The sequence below is a fragment of the Talpa occidentalis genome, unplaced genomic scaffold, assembly GCF_014898055.3.
Source record: "Talpa occidentalis isolate TD23 unplaced genomic scaffold, MPIMG_talOcc4v2.1 talOcc4.5, whole genome shotgun sequence".
In the NCBI taxonomy this organism is placed as follows: domain Eukaryota; kingdom Metazoa; phylum Chordata; class Mammalia; order Eulipotyphla; family Talpidae; genus Talpa; species Talpa occidentalis.
Genome location: NW_023604861.1, coordinates 137082589 through 137107645, shown reverse-complemented (window position 1 = coordinate 137107645; position 25057 = coordinate 137082589). Strand labels below are relative to the sequence as shown.

The 25057-nt window shown below is 53.3% G+C and overlaps 3 protein-coding genes across 7 annotated transcripts in view; 2 read left to right on the top strand and 1 right to left on the bottom strand.

The window, feature by feature from the left end:
- Positions 1–11991, top strand: part of ASAP2 (ArfGAP with SH3 domain, ankyrin repeat and PH domain 2) — a 122079-nt gene extending 110088 nt beyond the window's left edge. For 2 of the 5 annotated variants that reach the window (XM_037528545.2, XM_037528542.2), the window contains 4 exons: positions 710–759; positions 1170–1261; positions 1660–1782; positions 3731–6164. In XM_037528545.2, the coding sequence (XP_037384442.1) occupies positions 710–759; positions 1170–1261; positions 1660–1782; positions 3731–3805 (340 nt within the window). In that variant the 3' untranslated portion in view covers positions 3806–6164. Of the gene's footprint in view, positions 1–709; positions 760–1169; positions 1262–1659; positions 1783–3730; positions 6166–11907 lie in introns of those variants that run through there. The other 3 variants (XM_037528544.2, XM_037528543.2, XM_037528546.2) reach the window with 3 other exon arrangements.
- On the bottom strand, positions 6619–17605 carry ITGB1BP1 (integrin subunit beta 1 binding protein 1). The gene is made up of 8 exons (XM_037528551.2): positions 17566–17605; positions 14747–14852; positions 13507–13607; positions 11088–11166; positions 9131–9267; positions 7899–7991; positions 7293–7442; positions 6619–6850 (listed from the first exon to the last, which is right to left on the bottom strand). Exons 3-8 carry the CDS (start codon positions 13576–13578, stop codon positions 6779–6781), a joined length of 603 nt encoding a protein of 200 aa, XP_037384448.1. The 5' UTR covers positions 13579–13607; positions 14747–14852; positions 17566–17605; the 3' UTR covers positions 6619–6778.
- A 231-nt stretch (positions 17606–17836) lies between these two features.
- Positions 17837–25057, top strand: part of CPSF3 (cleavage and polyadenylation specific factor 3) — a 29858-nt gene continuing 22637 nt past the window's right edge. The window contains exons 1-5 of the mRNA XM_037528548.2: positions 17837–17957; positions 21864–21927; positions 23037–23134; positions 23783–23911; positions 24206–24383. Coding sequence (XP_037384445.1) covers positions 17908–17957; positions 21864–21927; positions 23037–23134; positions 23783–23911; positions 24206–24383 — 519 coding nt within the window. The 5' untranslated portion in view covers positions 17837–17907. The remainder of the gene's footprint in view (positions 17958–21863; positions 21928–23036; positions 23135–23782; positions 23912–24205; positions 24384–25057) is intronic.

Sequence of the window (25057 nt, the reverse complement as noted above, 5' to 3'; positions counted from 1 at the left end):
GACCTGGTCTGTGTGTGCTGGTCCTGGTCCCTGTCCCGGTCAGAGTGTCCCTGTCCCTGGGGCTGTGGGGTTGGTGTCAGTGTTGTCACTGGCCGGGCGAGTCCCCAGGCTTCCCTCACGGGCCAGCTACAGTAGCCCCAGGGAACCCGCCTAGAGCCCTCTCAGCTCCCCATACCACACTGGTGCTCGTCCCTATTTGGGAGGTGACAGAATTGCTGTCACACCTTTCGTAGGTGACGGTGCTAACTCCCAGGAAGCCATCTCTCTGGCCAGCCATGGTCACTCTTAAGTTAATAGACTCCCCAGTGCTGGCCCAGAGGCTCCCGGGGAACCCAAGCCATGGTCAGCCACCCGGCACAGGGCCACACAGCATGGAGGTGGGGGTGACGCCTACTCCTGGTGCCCAGACAGGTCCTGCCGTCATTGGCCCTGGTGTTGAGCCAGCCCTGTCCTCAGACATGAGAGACCAAGGCCCTTGAGGGGCAGGGATGAAGCTGATGGGCTGTGTTCAGCCCCCAGCCAGACCTGGGTTCAGCGTTGCTCTCCGGGCCTCTTCCTTTCTCCAAAGCCAGGCAGTTGAAAGGCAGTAGATAAAATCACTCACCCGGTTCCAGCTTGCACGGTTGGCCCCTCGCAGCAGGGAGGGGAGTGGCAGCAGGGCGTGGCTTTCTGGCCTCAGTGTCCGAAAATCTGTTTCCCTTCTTTGCAGGGTGGACAAGTCAGCCCCACTGATCAACAAAGGCCAGCCCAGAGGTCCTGGTAATGACTTAATTCGGAACTGGGGTTTCTCCTGCTTGCTCTTGGGTGGCTAAGTGGGGACATTTCCAGCCGTGGTCAGCCCAGGGTCAGGGCCCAGCTGTCCCCTACATGGCCAGTGCCCTGCCCCAGGCCTGTGGCTGCTCTACCTGGTGCCCACCCAGCTGGGGGCAGGGCCCGGGGCCTGTGTAGCAGGCGGCCCCCTAGGCGCCCTCTTGTGTCACTGGCCCCAGCAGCTCTGAGGGTGGTGTGGAACTCGCCTGGCTCTGGCTTTTAGGGGACTTTTCCCTCCAGAGACCAGAAGATCCAGGAGCCTTGCCTTTCAGACAGATGAGTCTTGTCTATGAGAGGTTTGTGTCTGGTGGTGCTGATTGATGGGCACATTGTGAAGTTGGTTCATTTTGACCCCATAGCAGCAGATCCCTCGGGAACAGAAGCCCTGGGTGCTCTGTCCAACACGGTGGTCCTCCAGCCCCCGGCGCCCATGCCCAGGAAGTCACAGACGGTCAGTGCACAGCCCTCCTCTCTGCCTCTGCCCTGGCGGGAGTGCACGGGTGGTTTCTGGGGCTCTGAGGCAGCAGGTCTTTCCTGCCTATGCTGGCTGGGGTGCAGGAGGCACCTTCCTGGGGCCTTGGCTCTTTGAATCTCGGCTCCGGACGGAGCCTGTGCACGCCCACTCCTGCTGCCGCGTTCCCAGCAACCCGCTGTCAGCCTGGGTCTCTTCCCTGTTCCCATCCACCTGCTCCTAGAGGCCCTGCAGCCCTGAGACCACCCATCTTGATACCCCCGGGCTCCCTGTGCTGCGTCCGGGACCCTTGGGACCAGCTGGAAGCCAGACGGCCCAGTTCTGTGCCCCAGGAGCTGACACCCCGCCACACTAACCTTGCCCCCCGCCCCATGCAGACCAAGCTGAAGCCCAAGAGGGTGAAGGCCCTCTACAACTGCGTGGCCGACAACCCGGACGAGCTGACCTTCTCCGAGGGGGACGTGATCGTCGTGCTCGGGGAGGAGGACCAAGAGTGGTGGGTGAGTCACGGCTGGGCTGGGGAGGGCCTTGGAGGGGCAGGGCTAGTCCCTGCCCACCTGGCCTGAGAGGGGAGTCCCTGGCGCAGCTTCCTGCACGTGCATCCTGGGGCCTCGTCCGCCGTGCCCCTGCAGTCCCTGGTGTCTCTTCAAGTACAGCCGCTGCTGAGGGGCCTCATGTATCCCCCGTGGGTTCCTCCCACCTTAGGCCATCTGGGCTGCAATTTCCAGAGCATACCTGAGTCTGAAGTGAGGTTCCTGCATCTGACGCCTTGAGTTCTAGGTGGTACCATCCCCCCCACATCTCTAGGGAGAGTGAGGGTTGTAGAAGGAGCGTAAGCAGCGTATCTACAACAGCCAGGACGCGGGTCACTGAAGTGCCTACCTGCAGAAGGTACTGCCGTGCACGGAACATCGGCAGCCACGAGCAAAGACAAAATGCTGCCGCCAGCATCAGGAAGGCGCCCGGGGGAGGATGTCAGCCGGGCTCACCGGGGACAGAGACCAGTGTGGATGTCTACGCAGCGGATGATTCGACAGAGCAAAATAGTTTCTGAAAACCAGCAGAAGCTAAGAAGCACAGTGAGGTTTTGAGGTTAAGCAGGGAGTGGGAGAAAAGGTCACAGGCACAGAAGGCTGGCAGGAAGGATACACAGAACGTCGCCCGCAGGAAATGGCAACGTGCAGCGGCGAGGAAATTCAGCTCCAGACTGTCTTGGCGTGAACCGCAGCTGGGCTGTGGGCACGCAGGTCCGGAAAGGTGGGAAGGGCGCCGGGTGAGGCGAGGAGGGCGGAGGTGTCGGGCGCCCCCTGCAGAGCTCGTGCTACAGGGCCGTGAGGAGACGGGGCCTTCAAAACAGAAAGGGCACCCAGAGGGCAGGGTCCTGGGTGGCAGCTCAGCTGGAAGCCGTGCCCTCCAGGTGGGTGCTGGAGCAGGGTGTGGGGCATGGGGTTCCTGATGACCCTTACGAGCAGACGCAGCAGCACAGGCGGCCAGTGACCGGGGCAAGTGGCTGGCGTCGCTAAAGCTCGGCAGGCTGGGGAGATGGGACAGAAAGATGGGGAGAGCGCGCAAGAATGGTGAGCTCAGCCACGAGTGGTCACCCGGGCAGCGGCTGCCACACCCATCTCTGTGAAGGGAGCTCTGGTGATGTGAGGGGCAGCTAGGACCCGTGGGGCCCCTCGGCCTGTCCTCACGGAGCTTCTACCCCTGCCTCTAGCACAGCTGGGTTCCGGCATCTTCTTGTGGGTCGTTTCCCCTTGAAGGTCAACCTGGCCACATGCAGTGCAGCCAGGAGCGGGTGCTGCTCCTGCCCGCTGCCCCTGCCGGATAGTCCCTGGGCAGGGACGGCAGTGAGTGCCCAGCCTGCGTGGATGGCACCTGCCTGGGTGGTGGGAGGGTCGTCCCTCCCTGACGACCCACAGCCCCAGGACCTGACATGGCCCCCAGGGGCCCACCGTGAGGACGGCCTCCAGCAAGCCGGGCATCTGGGAAGCACCTGTTCATTGCGGGACCTGAAAACACAGACAGGTGCAAAGAAGGAAGTAGACGCTGCCTGTAGCGCAGCCACCCCCACCAAAGACTAAACCCAGTGTCTCTAATTGGGCGACTTTGTCTTAGGTTTTTATTTAATGACATAATGTGCATTGTTGGGATCATACTGGATGTATAATTTGTATCATTTACCCAGAGGGAAAATGAAGGGGCTTCTTAAAGTCTTCCTTAAAGACTGAGTTTAAATAGGGCCAAAATAGAGGTTTGCATCTCCCAAGCTCCAGACACGCGGCTTCTCCATCGTCCCCAAACAAGGCAGGCGGGGGCACTCGGGGTAGCTAGCTGCCTGTCGCCCGGGCTGCCAGACCCACGCCAGGGTGCCTGTGCCCCTTCCTGCCCGCGCCCGCGCGCCTCCAAGGTGAGGCTCCCTCCAACCCAGCCTGTCCTTCCTTTCAGATTGGCCACATCGACGGCGACCCCAGCCGCAAAGGCGCCTTCCCTGTGTCATTTGTGCACTTTATCGCGGACTGAGCCGCCGCCGGAGCCCCCTCGCCCGCGTCCCGCTCCCACCGTGCGTCGGTGCCAGACTCCGGCCAGAGCGCCGTCCCCCGCCTCTCCGCGCCCTCCTCCCCCGGTGCCGCCGCCCTTGGGGAGAACTCGGAGGCAATTTATAGATACATATATAAATGGATCATTTTTTATCATTTGTGGTTTTCATGAAACATTGCTACACTTTATTAGGAAAACCTGAATGTCCCAAAGGTGAACTGAAAAGTGCTTTTTAACAATGTGACCGAGATCCCGAGTCTAGAATGAGCTGCCCCTACAGTCGCCTTTGTGGCCTGGCATAAGTTCACCCTGCCCCGGCCCCGTGCAGCGGGCAGCCTTTATGGACGTGGTCTTAGGAAGCCAGGCTTTGGAAGTCCTTAGCATAGTCCAGAAAGTTCTGGACGTTCTAGAGAAAATGTTTCAGTTCACCTTTAAAGGTTTTTTTGGTTTTAAGACTGCCTTTGCTCTCCACCCAATGTCATTTCCAGCAATCTCCAGACGTGCGGGAGGCTCCAGCCTCCGCGGTGCCCCGCATGCTCCCAGCCTCTTGCGAATCCTCCTTCACAACACCACACGGCGGCGGTTCCTGACGCCCAGGGCGACTGCCGTGCGCTTGGCCCACGCCCACTCCAGCCGTGTTTCACGAATTTGGTTTCAAACTAAAGATAATAGATTATGAAGCATTTCTCTCAGCTAGTTTTTATACATTAGGTGTTTTGGAATTTGCCTTCTAGAACTTCCTTAATCACTCAGAAAGTTGTGCACAGCTTGAGCCCTGGCCACGCGCTGTTAACACTCCCTCGCTGCTCACCATGAAGTGTGCCACTGCCTGCCCGTTCTAGCTCCTGAGAATGTGTGACTCAGTTTAGTGTCTTGTGTTTATATAATATGCCAACAGGAATGGTAGTTACACTGTCTTGATGTTTAATCTGTCGTTTGTTCATAATCCAGAATGTATCCAAAATCCGTAGGTCCCCAGGTGAAAAAACACTCCCCAGTACCCCGGTTTTGCTATTTAAGTACAGCATATTGTTCAGAAATTTAAACTATGGGGGGTGGGAGGCTCGGTCATGTGTGCTAAACTCAGAATTCATTATTTCAGTGGCCTTTTTACACCCCCGTTTAGTCCCCGCAAGCCTGATTGGTGGCCGGAGTCCTGAAAACATTACTCTGGGAATAAACAAGCGTGTGATGCCCTCTTGGATTTTACCAAAAGCAAAGGAATAAATTTTAGCATATAGGCTTGGAAAGCGAGGCCAGGCGCTTGTATTGAGTTTATAATCATGGTACAGTTGATTGAAGCAGCCTGTCTTTATTATACAAGACTTGTTAACATAGAGTTGTGGGGGGTTTTGGTTTTTTGGGGTTTTTTTTGGTTGATTTTTTTTGGGGGGGGCATTGTATTTTTTGTTACTATTATAGAGGAAGACAGAACAAACTGGAATGTTTTCTGATATGCCGCGATTGCTTTTGCCTTAGAAGTTCCGAGTAAAAATGTGTTGGTTCTATAATTAAAGTCCTTTTTAAAGCACTACATCTATTTTCACTAATTGTTCATGTCTGCCCAAGCCCTTCACTGAGGTCATTCTCTCATAGACCTAGGAAAGTAAACAGAAACTTTGCAGAGGGCACCTCCTATGTATGATCTACCATAGCCCTCTTTGACTCGTAGCCATCTTCAGCTTTGGCTACCTGGTGCCAGCTACGTAAGGAATCACAGTGACTCAGATCGACATTGGAATGTCCCAACCGAATCTGTCAGGTTCACTGGTACAAAATATCTAGGAACTGTGTTTCCACTCTACAATTTGGTGGTGCTATTGTGCAGTCATCAAGATTCCTCGTGCCAGAGGAGAAATGTTCACTTCCCTGCTAATAGCTTTTCCTAGTTATTTGCTCTTTGCAAATTAAAAAAAAGGAAACTGAAAGGAAAACATTGTAGATACCTATTTATATTTGAAGTTTATGTTTCCTGACCTTAGCTGCAGGATCCTGGCATCTGGCCCTGTCCCATCAGACCCGCTGGGGTGAGGGCCCAGGCGTGGACGCAGACAAGCCACCGAGCGGCTGTGGGGGGCGGGGGGCTGCGAGCCCCGCGGCCTGGAGCGTGCGCTGAGATGTACGATACTCAGTTCGGTCACTCGATTCCTTCTGTCCAGTGGCAGCGCAACTGTATATACTGTATAACCTAAATCAATTCTTATTTTCATTGTCCTTGATGCGGTGATTTATAACTAGAGCATGTTTAATGGACTTACTCTTCCTGTTAGTCATTTGACTGGAAAAAAATAAATACTTTTAAATGGACTTGGCGTTAATTTTTGTTTTTAATGTCTAAAGCATGCTATGTGAAAAGCATCCTTTAAAAGAGACACTAGCCTACTTACCGTATGTGAGGGTCTTTAAATACTATTGCTGTTAACAGGAGCGGTACCCTGGTAAGGTTCTCTGAACCCAAGATAAGCACAGCTTGCAGCCTACGTCACCCTGACCGCACGCTACGAAGGCCGACTTTGTGTCTTGAATTGGCAGAGCCACTGTCCCCAGCCAGCCTGAGCTGCTGCCCGCCAGATCCAGACCAGACGCCATGCCAGGGAGGCCCCCCTCCCGCAAACTGCTGCAGGACAGCCCAGAAAGTTCCCGGTGCGTCCCCCTCACTGCGTGCACGTCTGTGACACTAGTGCCAAGCGTATTGGTGGCTAAAAGTCACAAATGAGGTTTCCTTTTTAGTCCCAGAAAAGAAGAGACTTCATTGAGAGTCAATTCACTCTTAACAAGACACATTGTAACAGAAAAACAAATGATCAATATTTTATACATTGCGTTTATTTTGGGAAATCTAGAGCAAGGGATAACTTTACGTTTCTGTAACAGCTCAAGTTACAGACTGAAAAGTGGACAATTTAGAAAAGTGCTGAACTTTGGCCTGAGGTCAACGCCACTGGCTGGCGGAAGTCACGCTTTCTCAGATGTTAATACAGAGTCGAAGGCGGTGGCCAAGACTTTGCAGATGGCCTGTGCTTGCTCCTGCAGTAGTAAAGAGACCCAGTGACGGGGTCAGTGCCTTCTGAACATGACCAGAAGAGGGACAAAGCTGACGCTCCCAGCACTTCCTAAAATGCACCCTAGCTTGGGGAGCCCCCCCCCCACCAACTCCACACACTCCTTCCCGCACCTGGAGAGCACTGCACGGTGACAGATGGAGCCAGCACCTCCGCCAAGGCCAGCAAGTGTCAATAAGGACAATGACATACAGAGAGGGCACCCGCTTTCCTCACCTGCCTTGGGCTTACCCTAAACGCCCAACCCCAGAGAGCGCTGCTCTCGGCCTCAGCTGATAACCCGCAAGCAGTCGGGCAGCCACTGGCCAGACCTACAGCCGTCACCTCATGGACAGCACCCTCCAGCCTCGGAGGGGACTAGGTGGTGGCCACTCAGCCGCTTGCCCAGGGTAGGGGTGGGCGCTCACCAGGCTGTGGCACTGGTAGACCCACAGGCTGTATTCCTCGTTGCTCGCGTCTGTGGTCTTCAGGGCTAAGAGGCTCCTTCCCGCCCCCAGCCCGTCATCGTAACACACCATGCGGATAATCAGGTAGAGCGCGTGCCTGTGCAGCACATCCTGTGGGCCGAGAGAGCCAGGCGGCGGTGGCGGTCACAGGCCCTCAGGCCTGCAACGCACTTTCCACGCAGGATTCCCTGTGGGGCTTTGGCCGGAGCACACCCTGGGCCAGGCAGGAGGCCCCAGAAAGACCAACCTCCAGAGACCGGCAGGATGACCCAAGCTCAGGCCCCTCTGTCCTGCAGGGAAGCCCCGCCTCCAGCTGACTGGGCTCTGAGTGGGCTGGGTCCCAAGTGGAAAATGTGTTAGGGACCAGTGATGGGGTGTTTGCATGGCCAAAGGGGAAAAAAGGAAGCCCCGGGCACCTTCCCTGGGTAACCCGTCACTTTCCAGACCAGCTGCCAGGGAATCCAGCAGGGACCCACAGCAAACAGGAGCCCCAACGCGCCGGGGCCGGGCTGGCCCGATGCCCCAGCCCTCCTAGCACATCCTTCCTTAGTGAGTAAAATTACTTACGTACTGATCTGACGTGGACACTTTTATGCCATACTTGGAAACGCCCATGATAAAGTCTTCCTCCAGAGGCACGAAAGGCAACTTTCCATCTTGCTTTAAAGTAAAAATAAACCACGTGACAGGCTTTAAGCATCGCCCTGTCTCCTGCAGGCCGAGCAGCCGGTTTAGTGCCAGACCACCCCAGACCCCAGCCTTGCACAACAGCCCAGCAAGGACTGTTCTCCAAAGAGGCAGAAACGTAAACATATACTGCCTCCCACCCCTTTTTTAAACAGTTCACAAATCTGAGCCAAATCCAGCTCCACTTTAGTGTATTCTACCCGTCTTGCTGCTCACCCTCTGACAGGTGACTCTCACAGGTCTTAGGTTGAAACACTTATGTGAAGAAAAATAGTCTTAGTTTAAATTCTAGAGCTTATGGGAATGTGAGCACATGAAAGGCTCAGGAAGAGGTGGCCTGAGAACGGCTCGCTCACCCAGGCGCTGACCCTTCCAGGGTCAGCTCTACCCACTCTTCCCTGCAGCCTCGGCCAGGTCAGCAGTGGGGAAGGACCGCTCGGCTGGAGAGACCAGTGGGTGCTCTGAAAAGCTCCAGGATGGAAGAGGCTCTGTTGTTAAAAGTAGCCAATGCTGTACCCTGTGGGGTGACACCTCTCCACCGTCTAGAAACTCAGGAAGTGACTCCCTGACGGTTGCATTGTCTTCTGTTTCATTCCTTCCCGTCACTGACCTGACATTTCATGCACTAACCTGAAACCTTTCATTGGTCTTAACATTTTCATATTTAATTTCCCTTCTTGATGATTTATCTTCTCAATCAGGATCTAATTTGGAAACCCACCTCATCTCAACTCTTGTTGGACACAGGGTATGAAGAAAGAGGTGCCCTAAGTCCACACCCCAGGAGACAGATGAGCCAGGGAGCTGCAGCCCAGCTTTCCCTGCTGTCAAAGCCCCACCCGGGGCTCAGCCCCTTGGCCTCATTTCAGCAAGCCCAGCCGGCTCCACCGACAAGCACAAAGGACTGTCAGGAGGAGGAATTCTGCCTCTGACCCTCCGTTCCTGTTCCATCGCCAAGGCCCGTGGGCCCCCACAACCACAGCGCACCCCATGAACAGGCCCTGTCGTGGCCCTGGGCTAAGGCGGCAAAGACCTGGGCAGTCTGCACCCAAGGCCTTAAGTTTATGCTCTAGAATCTCATGAAAAAAAAAAAAAAAATTTTTTTTTTTTACCTGGGCGACATCTATATAATTTATCAGGTCTAGTGGCCCTTCTAGACTTTTTCCCTCAGAAAGCTTCAGTTTCTCAATGGCCCCGACGTATTTTATTCGAAATTCTGCACAGGTATCAGAATTATTGTTGCTTTGTCCTAAAAGTGAAAGAAGAATTATAATAGTAAGACTTCAAAACAATTATCTAAAAAACAGGCTTTGGGGCCTCACTGGTGGCGCAGCGGTTGAGCGCTGGGCTGCGAAGCTGCCCGCAGCCTCTGCAGCATCAGTTCGATCCCCGGTCACCGGGTGAGGGTCCCACATGGCACACAGACCTCTCCTGCAGCCCGCTGCTCCCCTCAGCAGTGTACTTCGTCAGTCTGCCTGTTCTGCTCTCTGCTCTGGCTCTGGTGAATTCTCTCACCCTCCCGAGCTTCTGACTGTACCCAGTGCTTGTATAAATAAATAAATCTTAAAAAAAAAAAAAACAAGCAAACCCTAGAAATCTTGTGGGTCTGCTCATCCTAAGTGGCCTGCTCGGCCACCATTAAAAAAAAAAATAATAAAAAAATAAAAAACAGGCTTTGTCATCAGAACTTAACCTGTAATAAAAAAAGAAAATTAAAGTAGAATATTTTGCTGTAATAGGAAAGAACTTAAAATGCCACACCTTTTCTTCCGTGACTCACAGTATACGAAAGGTATAAAAGTCTTAGCAGGAATAAATGAAGTGTGGGTGTCCTTCATTTCAGAGAAACAAGAATAATAAAATAACCAGGTAATGACTCAGTGCCTCTATAATGCACAGTGACAGTTATTTTTTTGGTTTCTTCTCCCTCCTTACCATGTTAACATTTAACTTTCTTTCCTGATCCAGGAAACAGGGCCTGCCCCTGAGGGGCAGTTAGCAAAGACCAGACGGTTTCTGTGGGTGGAATAACGCCGAGGAACCTAGGGGCCCACACAGAGCCCCAAAGTATCCGGGACACCTTCCATGCTGGGTGTGGGGGCGGGCTGTGACGCCTTTAAGCTTATTTAATATTCTGCAGGCATCTGAAAGATGCGCTTTTGCAGCCTATGGTTCTTCTCTGCTGCTCCCCTACACCACCACCGTTTCTAGACGGACGAGTCTGACCTTGAAGGGAAACGTGGAAGGCTTTTAGACAAGGAAATGGATGTAGTATAGCTGCTGTCGTATATCTGCGATTCGACCGAATTAACAGGTGGGCTGGAAGCCACCTTTGATTTCTCCGGAGGTACTCATTCCAGGGGTCGGTGGCGGACGCGGCCCTGGACCTCCAGTCACTCCTGATGTTAACGAGCTGGTGCGCCTCTGGCCGAACAGCTCTGAATCCTCTTCCCCAGCCAGACGTTTGCCCCACAGCCCACAAGTGATAGGATTTGCCCTTTGCCACCCCCTGCTCACTCGGCGCTGAGAAAGGTCTCCATCCCTCTTCGCTGCTCTAGACCAGCGAGGGGAGTCTGCCCCGTGCCTTAGCCACACCCCCGCAGTGGCTCTCCCCAACCACCCTGCACCCCCAACCCACGCTCCACCAAATCTGGGGCCATGTTTATAACTTATTTTTAATATTTATTTATTTATTTATACAAGATCCAGGGTACAAACCAGATGCGCGGGAGGGTGAGAGGATTCACCAGAGACAAAGTGGGGGACAGAACAGGCAGACTGATGAAATACACTGTGAAGGGAGCAGTGGGCGAGACAGGAGAGGTCTGCCGTGCCATGTGGGACCCTTGCTGGCCAACTGGCCGGCCGGGATCAAACCGGCACTGCAGAGGCTGTGGACAGCTTCACAGCACTGCTCTCAACCACCTGCGCCACCAGGGGAGGCCCCGTGTTTGTAACTCTTATCCAAATCAAATGGCAGTGGGGAAAAGAAAGTCCCAGCACACAAGGGGTCACGGTGCCCACCGGGTGAGGCCCTAAGCATGGGCAAAAGCCTCGGGCAGCTCGTACCTGAGCTCTTGGTAGAGTCTGTGTCCAGGCTGGCCACGGTGCTGGACCGGGAGAGGCCCCCGAGGCTGGAGTCCACGGACTGGGAAGTAACAGACGAAAATGTAACATTAGACTTGCTGTGTCCAGTGGCTTGCTTGTTACAGCTGATCCAACACGTGCAAAATCACCTCAACTAGGCAGGTCAGCTGTAAGGATTTTCTAGAAGACAAACTATGGCAAACTTCAAAAGACAGATAACACCAACGGCTCCTTCCATAACAACAAGTAAGTGGGGTGTCCACACCCCCAGCCCACATCAAGAAGCTGCCACTGTCTCCTTCCAAAGGACCTGACATTTGTAGTGTCTGAAAATCTACATTAGCCCCCAAAAACAACCCTGTGCAGAGAGCAGCTGGGAGTTTTATCCGGTTTATTAAATGAGCAGGGACTCAAAGAGGATTCATCCAGCAAAGACCTGGCTCTCCTCTCCTGCAGCTCCCCAAATCCCCAGCCTGGGGCGTCAGTAGCTCTCCTACGAGCACCTGGCCTGCAACGGGCCCTGGTGACCGGAACACCCCAGTATGATGTGCAAGAAAAACAACCAAACCACTAAGCAGAACAGTCGCACGTGGTGGTGTGGTTTGTTCTACAGAATTACGTTCTCGGTGTGCTTAATTTCCACGTAGATAACATCTCGTGAAAACACTGGGTTGAAAGGATCCATCCTTTTTTTGCACCTCGAATCAAAAATTTTCAAAGTGCATTCAAATGTTTTAAACTTTTAAGAAGTAAATCGAGATGAATGCAAAAGCAAAATAATGCTTCTTCCCTTTTTCCACAGCTGCGCTTCGTGGGAGATAATCTAAAAGGAGAACAGAGCCGGGTGCAGAGCGCTCCCCAGGCCACATGAGCAGGAGATGAAGCAGGACCGACCTACATACGCAGAGGCTGGGGGCAGGGAGTGGGGTTCAGCTGCTGCTGCAAACTCAGACTGATGTCTGGGCCAAGTGAGTATGATAAGCTTTTGTGCTTCAAACTACCCGCCGCACACACGCATAGAAAAACACCCATCCTAGTGACCCCGAGGACAAGGAGAACAGGAAGGGAGAAACCTGTCTGCTTCCCATGTTCAAAATATCCAACAACAAAAGCACACACCACCCTCAAATGCAAATCTGCCACAGCTTCCCTTAGAAATAAGTCCTGTGGGGGCCTCCCCGGTGGCGCAGCGGTTGAGCGCTGGGTTGCGAAGCTGCGCGCGGCCTCTGCGGCGCCGGTTCGATCCCCGGCTGCTCCCCGGCCACCGGAGGAGGGTCCCACATGGCGCGCAGACCTCTCCTGCCGCCCGCTGCTCCCCTCAGCAGTGTACTTCGGTCCTTCTGCCTGCTCTGCTCCCCGCTCTGGCTCTGGTGAATTCTCTCGCCCTCCCGCGCTTCTGACTGTACCCAGTGCATGTATAAACAAAACAAACAAAGAAACCAGCAAACAAATAAATAAAGCATGCCTCTATAAAAAAAAAAAAAAAAAAAAAAAAGAAATAAGTCCTGTGGCGGTTCCCGCTCCCTGCGGGGTGAGACCTCCCCCCGGGCCCCTCTGCGCCTCTGGCCCCTCCACCCGCCCTGCCCATGTGTGTCTGGCCACGTCAAAGAACCCAGCTCAGCCCGATACTGCAAGTGGCTAGCGCGATCCTTCGGGAGTCAGGCCTCTAGTCCGACCGCCCAGCAGCAAGTAAGTCATGATGTCTCCCTTTAGCCACTTTCTGGCCTAAAGAACAAGAGCTGAGCCGGACACTGGTTCCCAGCCTGGGGTCCTCCACGCCAGGGCTGGCAAGTCACTGCAGGGAGGGTCTTGATTAGCTCCAGGAGTTCAAAGCCCTTATCTCCTGCGGTGGTGCCTTCCTCCTGAAGATTCGCTGAGGAGTGGCCATCGTCACCCAGAGGGGTGCCTGGTGATACATCCCCTGGGATAGGTGCCCCAGCATTGTGCCCTGGGTGCCCCTCTTGCTTGCCAAGTCCTGGCACTGAGCATACATGTCTTTTACAATAGAGCAGCCCCGGCCAACTAGGCCTCAGGGCCGCAGGACCCGTTCAGAGGCACATCGTCTGCTTCTCAAAGGTCTTAATCACGGCATTGGCCACTCTGCCCAGTAAACGCGCTGCTAAGCAAACAGAACTATTGTGTCCTGGACACAGCATTCAAGAGCCAGCCCTGCCACCTGCTACAAGTCCATGGAAAAAGTCTAAAGTTGGTGTTTCAATGACACCATTCTAGGTTAGCGGATTTAAAAGTTTCAAAAAAATCTACCGATACAGAACAGAACTGTCTCGAGGGCGGGGCGCGTCCACGCCTGGCGTGAAGGTCAGACTCCCCTGTCTGAAATGTCAGAGGCTGCCTGTTACACACTCTCGGGAGAAACCCGACCCGAGGCCCACCTCCCTACCTTGCTCTTAGTGCTGATCTCGCTGCTTTGGGAGCTGCTACTGCTGTGTCGCTTTTTGCCCTTCCGAAACATTTTCCGCCACCGCGGGGCCCGGAGGAGCCCTAGGAGAAGAATCCGGTTGGTTAGCCCAGGACGGGCAATATGATGTCACCACAGAGCAGAGGGAACCCCCATCTAGTCCAGGGCGCCGCCTCTTCTGGAACAAATACTTTCCTTGGACCACGAAATCTGGACGCCATTCTCCGTCATTCTTTCTTTGCAAGCGGCAAGGGCCTAACCCAACAAATCAAAAGAGCAGAAGCCTCGTGGTTGCCGAGGTGAGGAGAGCGCTGCTCTTGGCAGTGACACGTGCAGGGGCCGAAGCGGCCGGGTGTCTCTCTCACCCAGTCAAGATGTGGGTGAAACAGGGATTAAGCGGGAGTGCAGGGATTAAGTCTCAGCGCTATTAAGCCATCGGCAGCCACTTTGGCTTGAGATCCATCCCCGGCCAGGGAGCTACCCACATGGCTCAGCAGACCTCTCCTGTCTCCCCGCTGCTCCCCTCAGCAGTGGATTTCAATAGATCTGCCTGTTCTGCTCCCCACTCTCTGGTGAGTCCTCTCACCCCTGCACCTTTGGCCTGTACCCCGGTTCTTGTATGCATAAATAAATAAATAAAAGACGTGGGTGAAATACACAGCCTGTCACTTTACTGGCCCAGAGACTGAGACGGAGCCACTGCCTCGGGTCGACACTGTCAACAACACAGCTAGAAACAAGCCATGCTCCGCCTCAAAAACGTTGAGTTTCTCTCAAGTCTTGGACTCTTTAGGTAAAAGTTGTTATCACATCCCTAGGTAGCCACTCCCGCTCCAGGAGGCCAGGGGAGGACGTGACCTGGGGTCTCCCAGGATCGGGCCACCCTGTCCTTTGTTCAACGAGTGGCCTCCCCCGCCCAGCGCGCAGGAGACACACACAATACTTGGGAAATGACTGACTGGCCCGCACAATGCTTCATGCTCCAGACCCACAGTGTTGTCCCATCCTCACAGCACCCTGATGAGATGGGGGATTTGTCGGGCCTCCCGTGCCTCCTTTCACCCAAAGCCCCAGCCTCCCGGGCTTACAAAGTAGGCCATCACCTGCATTTCATAGGTGAGGGGACTGGGGCCCACCTTTCAGGAGTATTTGCGAATGAGATACTAACAAATACTCACCAAATACTGGAAAATCTGCAGCAGAGACAAGGAACTCTACTTACCACGAATCAAATGATTTTATTGTCTTCAAAGGTTCCACAGACAGTCGTCTGCACAGAGCGCGCCTCTTCATTCCGACACGGTCAGCTTCTCAGGGAAACAACGTGCCTGGTGAAGGAAAAGGGTGAGTCCATTGTGAGTTGACCATGAACGGACCTCCCTGCTCCAGGGAAGCTTCTCCAACTGCACCTGGAGACCCCGCGCTACATCCACTTACCTGGGTCTGACCTGCGGCCACTGACCCAAGACTTAGCTGTCAATCAAGCTTTGGAATCAGCCTCGTCACCCAATTTGTTTCTATAGTTTTGCTTACTTTTCAGAATGAATGAATGATTCATTCATTCATCCCGGAGGAGCGCGAGGGCCAGAAGATGCTGGGGCCCGTCAGTGAAAAAGACAAAGCCCCGACCCCAGGGAGCCCAGTTTATTCTTGAGTGTTTCATGTGCACTTGAGTGAAGTCTGCACGCCGTAGCTGTGGGTTGGAATGTTCTGTAGATGTCCCATAGTCCTATCTGATCATCTTCGAGAGCTCATCTTCGAGAGCGACTCTCCTTATTTATTCTGACTCACTGGTCTGTCTATGACGGTGTCATTGTCATCTCTCTTTCATTCCTGGGCGTCACCTCCTATGTCTCGGGGCTCCACATTTGGTGCGCAGATATTTATAAGTGTTTTGTCGCCTTGTATTAGGCAGGGAACTCAATTTTAGGAGTACACAGACCAACAGGAAAACCAAATATAAAATAGTTTTTTTATTTATAAAACAAATGACTAAGTAGAGAACCAAAGCAAATGAAAGAGACACACAGTGATAGAGGGAAGGGGTAAGATTTTACATAGTGAAAGATGCTCTGAGGCTGTAAGAGTCAAGGAGTCCTGATCAGTCTCAGAGGGAAAGCATGAGGGGCAGAGAACAGGCGGTGCAGAGGTCCTGGGGACACGCCTGATGGGAGAACACTGCGAGGCCATCGTGACTGGCGCAGGAGGGGACAGTGCCGATGGCAGGAGAGCCACACTCGGCCTCTCAGGTACAAGTCTGGGTTTTATTTTGGATCTACTAGGAGGACTCTACAGGGTTTTACAAAGCACTCAAGTGGGATGATAAGATTTCATTTTTGGAAAGAGGGTTCAGGCTGCCAGGTGGAGAACCAACTACAAAGAATAAAAGGGAAACCTACTTGAAGGCTATTATGGATAATTTGTTGCAGAGGACAGCCTGGTCACCACAGAAAACTTCAGTAAAGGAGAGCGAGGGCTAGTGCCAGGACTGCACAAAACTGGGTTAACCTGGCAGCTTCCAATACTGCGTGGCTGATCTCTGGCGGGTTAAAATGTCAGGGTATACATATTGAAGCACATTTTATTTTAAATATTTACCTATTTATATATGCATATAGATTTAATTTTATAATTTCAATATATGATTTAAAAATAAAATGTCCTTCTATTGTTAGTGAAATCCCAAAGCATCCCTTTGAATCCCTACACTAGTCTAGAACCACTGGGAGTCACCACATTCTATCAGACACCTCCACGGACTCCTAAGATGTTCTTTTCATTGCTTCGGGACAAAAGGCATTTGTTAAGATCTTTGATATCTGCTGCTATTTTAATGCATGTTCTTAAGCAAGTCATTCTTGTCTCTAAATTATTCATGCATGAAAATGAGGTCAAAAACAGACTGTCGCTTAGCAGGAATGTCTAGAGCGGAACCCATCAGCCCCCCCTCTGCTTCCCCCCCTTTCTGAAAATACAGTATTTCAAGTAGAAGAAACCCACTACCCCCACCTGCCCCCCAGTGCCACGTGCGATCAAACACCAGGACCCTAAATACACTGCCCCGAGCGTTCTCCCACCCTCGCCTCCAGCAGGGCCCCTCAAGCCCGCGCTGCTGTGTGTAAGGGTTTTTGATTCTCTGGTGAGCGTGATGGCTCCTCCACCCCCAGAGACGCGGGCGCGCGCCGTGGCAGGTGCTTCGGGGACTCCCCCGGCCCCAGGGAGCTACTTGAGACCGGGGTGCTTTCCCGCGGTGGCACTTCGGGGCGCCGGCAGCGCAGCTGAAACTCGCTCTAGCACCCGAGTCCCAGCCCCCACCCCGCGGGCACCCCCTGGGGGCTCCCCAGCCGGGGACCGAAGCCCGCGGTCTCGGGCCGCTCCGGCGAGGCCCTCGCGCGGCCCGGCTGCCTCCCGGCTCGGTCCACGCGGTTTCCCGCCGAGCTCCCCAGGAGGCGCGGGCCGGTTCCGAGCGCATCTGGGCCCATTTCTGCGCCCCCTGCCCCCCTCTCCCGGAGCGCCCGCCCCCCGGGGCCGCCCTTCGGACCCCGTCGGGGCTGCGCCTCCCGAGGGTCCCCGGCCGCGCAGCTCTGGCCGCCGGGCCGGCCGCCTCCGGACGCCCGCAGCGGGCCCCGCCGGGGGCGCGCCCGGCCCGAGGCCCTCCCGGGGGCGGCAGGGGCCACCCGCACCGCCCGCCCGCGGCCCGGCCCGCGCGCCCGAGCCCGGGACAGCCCTGCGGGGGCCGCTCGGCGACGCGCGCCCGGGGCCGCCGGGCCTCGGGGCCGACGGCTCGGCCGGGGGAGAGCCGGGCCGCGCCCCGACGGGTCTCCCCGCGGCCGGCGGCTCCGCGTGCGGCCGCGCGGGACACGCAGGACCCGGGGCCGCCCCCGCGCGGCCCACGACACCGGCCGTGGAGGCGCCGCGGCCCCGCGCTCAGACCCGCCCCGGGCAGCCCGCCGTCCCGCGACCCCACCCATCCGCCCGCCCGCGAGCCGCGCTCCCCGCGGGCCCGGCGCCCCCGGCGCTCCCCGCGGGCCGCGCTCTCACCTCCCGCCGCGCCCGCGGGGCCGCCCGCCTCGGGGTCCGCAGCCCCCGCCCCGCGGCGCGCGCGGGCAGCCGCTCCGGCCTCGAGTCCAGCGCCAGCTTTTCCGGCCGCCCCGGCCCCGCCCTCGGGCCCCGCCCCCGGCCTTCGCGCAGGCGCAAACGTGACCCCGCCCCGGGCTCCCCGCGGGGAGGAACGCGGCCGGGAATTCCGACCGGAAGCGGGGGGGCGGGGCCTGCTCAGCGGGCCCCGGGCGCCGGAAGTGGCGCTCCGGCGGCGGGGCCGCGTCTGCCCTGCTGCGCCGCGGCTGCGCCTCCTCGCTCCGGCTTCTCCGTCACGCTGCCGCGATGTCCGCCATTCCGGCTGAGGAGAGTGACCAGCTGCTGATCCGACCCCTGTAAGGACCGGCCCGAGGGCTGCGAGAGGCGAGGGGCGGCCGGGGTCGCCGTGGCGGCCGGGTCTCCAGGGCTGAAGAGTTCGCGGACGACGCTCGGACGGGCCTGCGCTCTGGACGGGGCTTTCCTTTTCCTCAGGCTCAGGGAGCGAGCCTCGGAGTTGGGGCGCGAGGGGAAAGTTACCTTTGGGGCCGCGGGGCGCTTTCCTGTGGGCTGAGGAGCGGCAAGTGCCCGGGCAGCCGGCGGTGCTGGTGCTGGTGCTGGCCGCGGCGGCGGGGACCTGGCCCGGGCCGGAGGGGCGAGGAAGCGCTGGATCTGCTCCTCGCTGCCGCCGGCATCTGACAAAACAGAGAGGAAATACGTTAGGCCCCAGCTGTGAGTTCCAGTCTGCGTTCCCCCTGCCAGCGTAAGGGGGGTGGAAAGCAGGACAGAAAGAAGAGCAGAGGCCGCAGGACTAAAGCTGCTCTTGCTGTCCAGGAGAACGCTGGTCTCTCTGGGGAGAGGGCCTCCTGCCGGAGGAGCCCTTGGCAGGTGGGGAGACCAGCTTCGCAGGGGAATTCAAGTGGTGCAGAGCTCACGCCCATAGATGAGCAGCTCAAATCCACACACGTGTTTGTTAGATATTAGTTAGCCCCACGCGAATGTGTGCGATTCCCTATGGGTAGAAAGTACCTCCTGTACACATTCTCAGTGAGGACATGGTCCCCCTGCTGGGGATGTGGCCCTAAATTTCCCACTGCTCAACGCACACCTGTGCACTGCCTGTGTTCAGCAAACACAGCAAGTGTCAAGCACCACACTAGGCACAGGGAATACAAGTAAGACAGAGGGCAGCGTTCCTTGACTTCACCTTCAAGGAGAGAATTGCAGGGAAAGGATGCGTGCTGGAGAGAGAGGGTGAGCTAACGGGAGGCCATTCATTTGGAGTCAGACTGAAATCTAATCCCTAGTCTCACTGACTAGGACAGCGACCTCACTGAATCTGTTTCTTCCTGTGGGAATAATTTAGCAACACTCACTGCGAGAAGGAAGACCATGGTAGTGCTGAGTAAATGGTAGCTAAGAGTCCAGGGAGGCATTGCGCTGTATCCTGGGAGGATCCGGAAAAGGGGTTTCTAAGATGGGGAAGAGAATCCTGGACGTATGGTGCATGAGCTAAGCCCTAACGGAGGAGGAGGAATTAAAGACAGGTGAAGGCAAGGATGTTCCAGGCAGCGGAAGTGGCAGATAGGAAATGAGAGTGGTCAGTGTGTGGCCAGGGTCCTCGTGGCTGTTGCTCAAAGGTCAGCAGATGAGGGGGGAGAGGCTCTCAAGCACCTGTATACATCCGAAGAGGTGGCAGCCTTTATCACATCCGCTAAAAAGCCAATGATGTATCCTAAGCAGGGATGGGACAAAGTGGGGGTTGTATCACAGTGTCACGACGACATAGCAAAGATCTCTCCTAAGCAGCCATGTGGCAGGTGAATGAAAGGGTGGAGGAAGTAGGGAATCCAGTAGGATGCAATTGAAATTACCTGGGCAGTAGCAGCAAGAACTTGGAATGTGTGAAATGAGCAGCAGCAGATTGGAAAGAAATGTTAGAGAGTAAGGAAGTGACATCTTTAGAATGTTATAACCATTCAGATTTATCAAACGAGGCAATGTAGGGAGGGGAGGCAGGGCAGAGCAGTTAGGATGACTCAGATTCTTGTGCTTAGTGTATAGGAGATGGGGCAGGTATGGAGTAAATTGGGGTGTTTTGTCGTTTTATTACAGCCTTGTTGATGTATAATTCACATGCAACTCGTGTAAAATGCGTGATTCAGTGGTTTGTAGGGTGTTCACATAGTTGTATAAACATGGCCCCTATTTAATCCCGATCATTTTCGTGATGCTAAAAAGAACCCTGTGCCCATGAACAGGCACACACTTCCTCCCAGTCTCCCCAAGCCCTGGACAGCCACCAGTCCACTTTGCATCTCTACAGATTTGCCTGTTCTGGACATGCCATAGAAGTGGGGTCACACAGTCTGTAACTTTGTGACTTGTTCCTTTCCCCAAACACAGAGTTCACAAGGTTCAAAATCTGGGGGCTTTTAGTCAATAAATATTTCCCGAAATTTACTGCATGTCAGGCATTGTGGCCGCACAGTGGGGACTCAAGTAGCCAGTGTCTCTGCTCTCACAGAGCTTGCATGCAAATGGAAACAGTAACTTCAGGGAGTAGTGACAGGTGATGGGTGGCGTGGGAGCCTCGGGAGAGAAGGAGGTCAGGACCAGGCCTTGAGAGGGCGCTTTGTCTGAGACCCAAATGTCCTCGCTGTGGCAGAGACTCCCAGAGTATAGGCAAGTGACTGGAGGGGAAGCAAGCGCTGAGTGTCTGACTGAAAGGGCCTGTGCGACATGTCCCAGTAGATACTGAGCACCTGTGTGCTAGAGGCCTGGTGTCCAGGGCAGTCCGAACTAATACAGGTGGGCAGAGGCCGCAGGCAGTAAAGGCATCTGAGAGGGAAGCCAGCTGGACAGAGTGGGGCATGAAGCCAGGAGAAGTGCTCCGGGGGGGCAGCGTGGGGGTTCAGGCCTCAAGAGGACGGTAAGACCAGGGCTGGAGAACTGTTTCAAGCCACAGAGCTGCTGTGCGGGGATCCTTTCAGAAGAGGGCTTGGAGGAGCCGCATGCAGAGGGCTGAGTGGGTGGAGGGAAGGAAGGAGAGGCAGAGTGTACACAGCTCTCTTAGGAAGCTGGCTAGGATGAAGGGGGAAAGGGATTCGACTGCAGGGATTTTCATTTGGGGATGAACGTGACTGGTGTGTTGAAATCCCTGTGGTAATGAGCAGAAAGCCAGGGTGATCGCCGTGACAGCCATACTTGGCTCCCTGGGGAAGCTGAGAGCCATGGGCAAAAGCCGAGCAGCTCAGACAACAAAGAGGTCCTTGGAGAAGCAAAAAGACGAGGACATGGGTGGGTTGTAAATGGAGTGGAGGAAATTGGCCAGCAAACTGTCTCCTTGACATGGATGAAGGCCATGCCCCAGGTGAAGAGGATGGAGGGCTGGAGGGTGAGGCAAGGGGAGAAAGTTAGAAGTGGCTGCTATGGAAACTCTAAAAACAGAGCCGGGACCTACAGGTAGGAGGACGCACAGGGCGCCCGGTAGAGCGAAGGGTCAGGGGTCCAGTCGCACCAGGGCTTTTGAATTTTCTTCATCAACATCCCCTGCCAGGGTCTCGGTTTGGGCATAAGTAGATCCCTCTTGTGTTTTAGCTTCTAATAAGTAGGCAATTGTTCCTTGACAGGGTCTTTGAAGCAGGCAGCCCCCCTGGGTTAGGCACTTACTGTGGTGCTTGGCAAATAAAAGCTGGACTGTTGGGTGAGCAAATGAGATTGGAAAAAGTCATCAAAGAGGGGAAGGGATCTGCAAAACAGGTGTGTCTTAAAGTGTGTCTTGTGGCCATCGGACATTAAGTCTGACTAACTTAAAAGGGAGGAAAAAGTTAAATACATGGTATCAGAGATACTGAAATAACAAGGTAGAAGGGGACGGAGCTTCACAGGTGTGGAGAAGTCTTATTTAAATTTAAGCTAATGCGTATTATGATCTCAAACTGCATTTTTGAAACGCTTATGGGTTCATACTTAAGTAGTGCTAATTCTAAAAGTCTTATTAAATAATCCTCATAACTGCTCGTTTACATTCTAAATACATCATAATTTAACCCCAAGTCCCTGAAATCCCAAATGTGCACTTTCATCCTTCCCCATTGACACCTCCTGTCCCCTGTCGCTCTGCGGGACTCTGGACTCTTCCCTGGCGGGAGTGAGCGCCGGCGTCGAGGGGCATAGCTTAAGGTGTAAAAGAGCCTGAACTTGTGGGATTTGATTTTGATTGTCTTTGAATCATTTTTATTTCTCCCCTTGAATATTTACAGTGGAGCTGGACAAGAAGTGGGAAGATCATGTATTATCCTGGAGTTCAAAGGAAGAAAAATAATGGTAATTATGATCGTAGTCAGATTAGTAGTCTGCATGGGGCGTTTGATCTTTCTGGTAGAGTGTCTGTTTAGCTCCCAGAAAAATGTCATAGTTGGTGTTTGTAGTCTGTGCTGTATCACGTTAATGTGGAAATTAAAACATCCTTCTCCTTAGTAACTTGGCAGAACATTGGGTGCACAGGAGAACTGTATTCCAGGGTTATAAAATTGTCACCTAGATGGCCTGAATGGATGCTTCTTCCAAATCCCTCTTTACTTTCTGAGGGACTTGTCACCCTAACTGCCCCAGTCCTGGTGGAGGCCCCAAAGGGAGTGAGCACCAAACACGAGTAGCGCTCCCCCACCCAGCCCATTAGACTCCTAAGTTAGCATTAGGGCCCCAGACTTGCCCCCAGTGTGGGCAAGTCGGTCTGCTTCTCCAAACCCTTTGCCTTATCTGGAGGATAGAGGGGTCAGAAGAGATGGTTTCTTGGGTCCTCAGTAGGAAGACAGAGGCTCCTCATGTTGCTCAGGAGAGGAACCTCATTCATCTCCCAACCTCAGAAGGACAGGCACATGTCAAGCGTGTGTTTTTAGTTGTTTATTGTAGTAATTTCACTGTAAAGCCCCCCAAATGAGTCTATAACTCATTAATGACTAACTCTTAGGAATTTTGTTCCCTAACTGTACATTTTGAAAAACAAGCTTTATTAAATTAAAAAAAGAATTGTTCCCTCACGCCTTAAAATCATGATTAGGGAAGTTTTCCATTTCTGAGCACTGTCACCTTACAGTAGTTCAATCTGGTAGCAGGAAGCCTGTGCACTTTTAAAATACATTTTAAAATGCATCCTCTGATATTAAAGTTCTTGAAAAAGAGTTCATTCATTGCTAGAGTGACTATAGACCAGCCCGGAAAGATGGCTTGTGTTTGCGCCTTGGGGCCCTAAACACGAGCTGTGTGGGCGTCCGCGTCACCACTGCTGTCTGCTGCATGCAATGGCAACTGCGTTCCAAATGCTGTCCACCTTGGTTGTGTGATTAGCGGGTCAGTTATAAATGTTGTCTATTTGTCGGGTGAATTTTAATAAAAAGTGCAGGAGATTGTGGACTTTTTCCCACCTTTTCCAGCTGGACTGTGGGATCCACCCTGGCCTGGAAGGAATGGATGCTCTTCCCTATATTGATTTAATTGACCCAGCCGAGATTGATCTCCTCCTCATCAGTCAGTAAGTTTTTTATTTACTAACAACACTGGTTTTCAAGGACTTTTACTATGCAGACAAGCGCTTACCAGATTTAAGTCTAAGATTCTGGTGTTTTAAGGCACTAGTGTTTCCTCCTTGGAAGCACTTGCAGACACCCGCGGCAGCGCTCCAGTGCTTATCACAGGTGAGAGGGGTTTACTCTGAAAACCTTACCTCCTGTGTCCGGAGCCAACAAGGAGACAGAACACACCTTGATCCCTGTGACTCTTGAGACCAGGAGAGCCCCTCTGAAGCCACAGTGTCTTGGGGAGGGCCCTGCATGGTCGCGTCTCCTCTGGGGCCTTCACCTAGAAGCACTGACGTGGGCAGCTGGCTGCCACCTAGTACAGCTGCCAAGAGCAGATTTACATCTTTTCTTCTCCGCCACCGGTGAAAGAATTGACTGTTTAAGAAACACTTCTTGTGCTAGAACCGGATGCATCATTCCTTCCCTCGGCACACAACTTGTGTGGCTGTTCTAGAAGTCAGTGTGTTGTTGCTTTTTTCTTTTTGTTTGTTTATTCCTGTTTAGTGTGTAATTGTTAAATAGAACTTTTCTGAAGAGCTCTACCGCCATGGTAATGATGGACTATATTTTTAAGAACTGGCGCATCTCTCTTCCTTTTTCAGTTTCCATTTGGATCACTGTGGAGCATTGCCCTGGTTCCTACAGAAGACAAGTTTCAAAGGAAGAACATTTATGACTCATGCCACAAAAGCTATTTACAGATGGCTTCTTTCCGACTACGTCAAAGTTAGGTAAATTACTTCAGTGGATTTTACATGCCTTTAGTTTTGTGTCATGCCTATCGTTCACGTCATGGACCATTTGGGTTTTGAAATGAGGTGCTCTCTTTATTCACAGGGATGTCTTCAGTTTAGCTATTCAGTAGCACTTCATCAAACACCCATTGTGCGCTGTCCTGGAGACTCTAGATAGCATCAACCACACAATGTAATTTGAAGAATCACAATATCGTTCTTACTGTGTCATCCATAGACTTTTAGAAATCTTGGCCTTAATTCTTCTTCTTTGCATCTTTCCAAATCTAGTAACATATCAGCAGATGACATGCTGTATACTGAGACCGATTTGGAAGAGAGCATGGACAAAATTGAAACCATCAACTTCCATGAAGTTAAGGAAGTGGCGGGGATCAAGTTTTGGTGTTACCACGCAGGCCACGTTCTCGGAGCTGCCATGTTCATGATTGAAATCGCGGGTGTGAAGGTATTCCAGCTCGGGGCATGTCCTCCCCACCTTGTGCCAGCATGTTGTACTAAAGAAATTTCCCTAAGATTTGCATAGTATCAAAACACTGAAACAAGATAAAATTAAGTGGTTACTTTTTCCTTTTAAATATCATAGTTCATACCTTGATTGTAATACTTCTATGTCAAGGCTGAGAAGAATAAAATAAGCATCTCAAAAGAGTAACGTTCCTCAGTTTTCATGGTATTACTTTTCAGTGTCCTTTAGAAAATTAATTAGGGAAGAGCTCAAATTATGGCTATGTCTGCTTAACGTTAGAACCTGATTCAGCATTGATATCCTCTATGTTCTGGAATTCACAAGACGCTCCTAAAGAGGGGGTCTGAGAGGAGTGAAACAAGTTCATCAGAAAGAATTTTTGCAGCCATCCTTATGAAAAAGACAAATAGATTTCTTAATAACCTTGTGAAAACGTTGGTAGACTAATAGGTTTCCTGACTAATAGGTTTCCTGACTAATAGGTTTTGAGCAGTTCTGAACTCTGGCTGCACATTAGAATCACTTAGGAGACTTTTTAAAAATACCTCCTCAATCAAAATTTGCGGCGGTGGCCTTGGCCTCTTTTTCTTGTTTCTTAAGTTGTTGAAAGGATTCTTATATGAAGCCAGTATTCCGGGATAATATTGTCCTGA

Excerpts from the sequence above, each read along its gene's own strand:
- ITGB1BP1 (XM_037528551.2), bottom strand. The coding sequence starts at position 13,578 with ATGTTTCGGAAGGGCAAAAAGCGACACAGCAGTAGCAGCTCCCAAAGC. Across the intron at positions 7,443-7,898 it reads TGTCCACGTCAGATCAGTAC|GATGTGCTGCACAGGCACGC; the intron begins GTAAGTAATTTT and ends CTCGGCCCACAG. Across the intron at positions 6,851-7,292 it reads TCTACCAGTGCCACAGCCTG|GAGCAAGCACAGGCCATCTG; the intron begins GTGAGCGCCCAC and ends TTACTACTGCAG.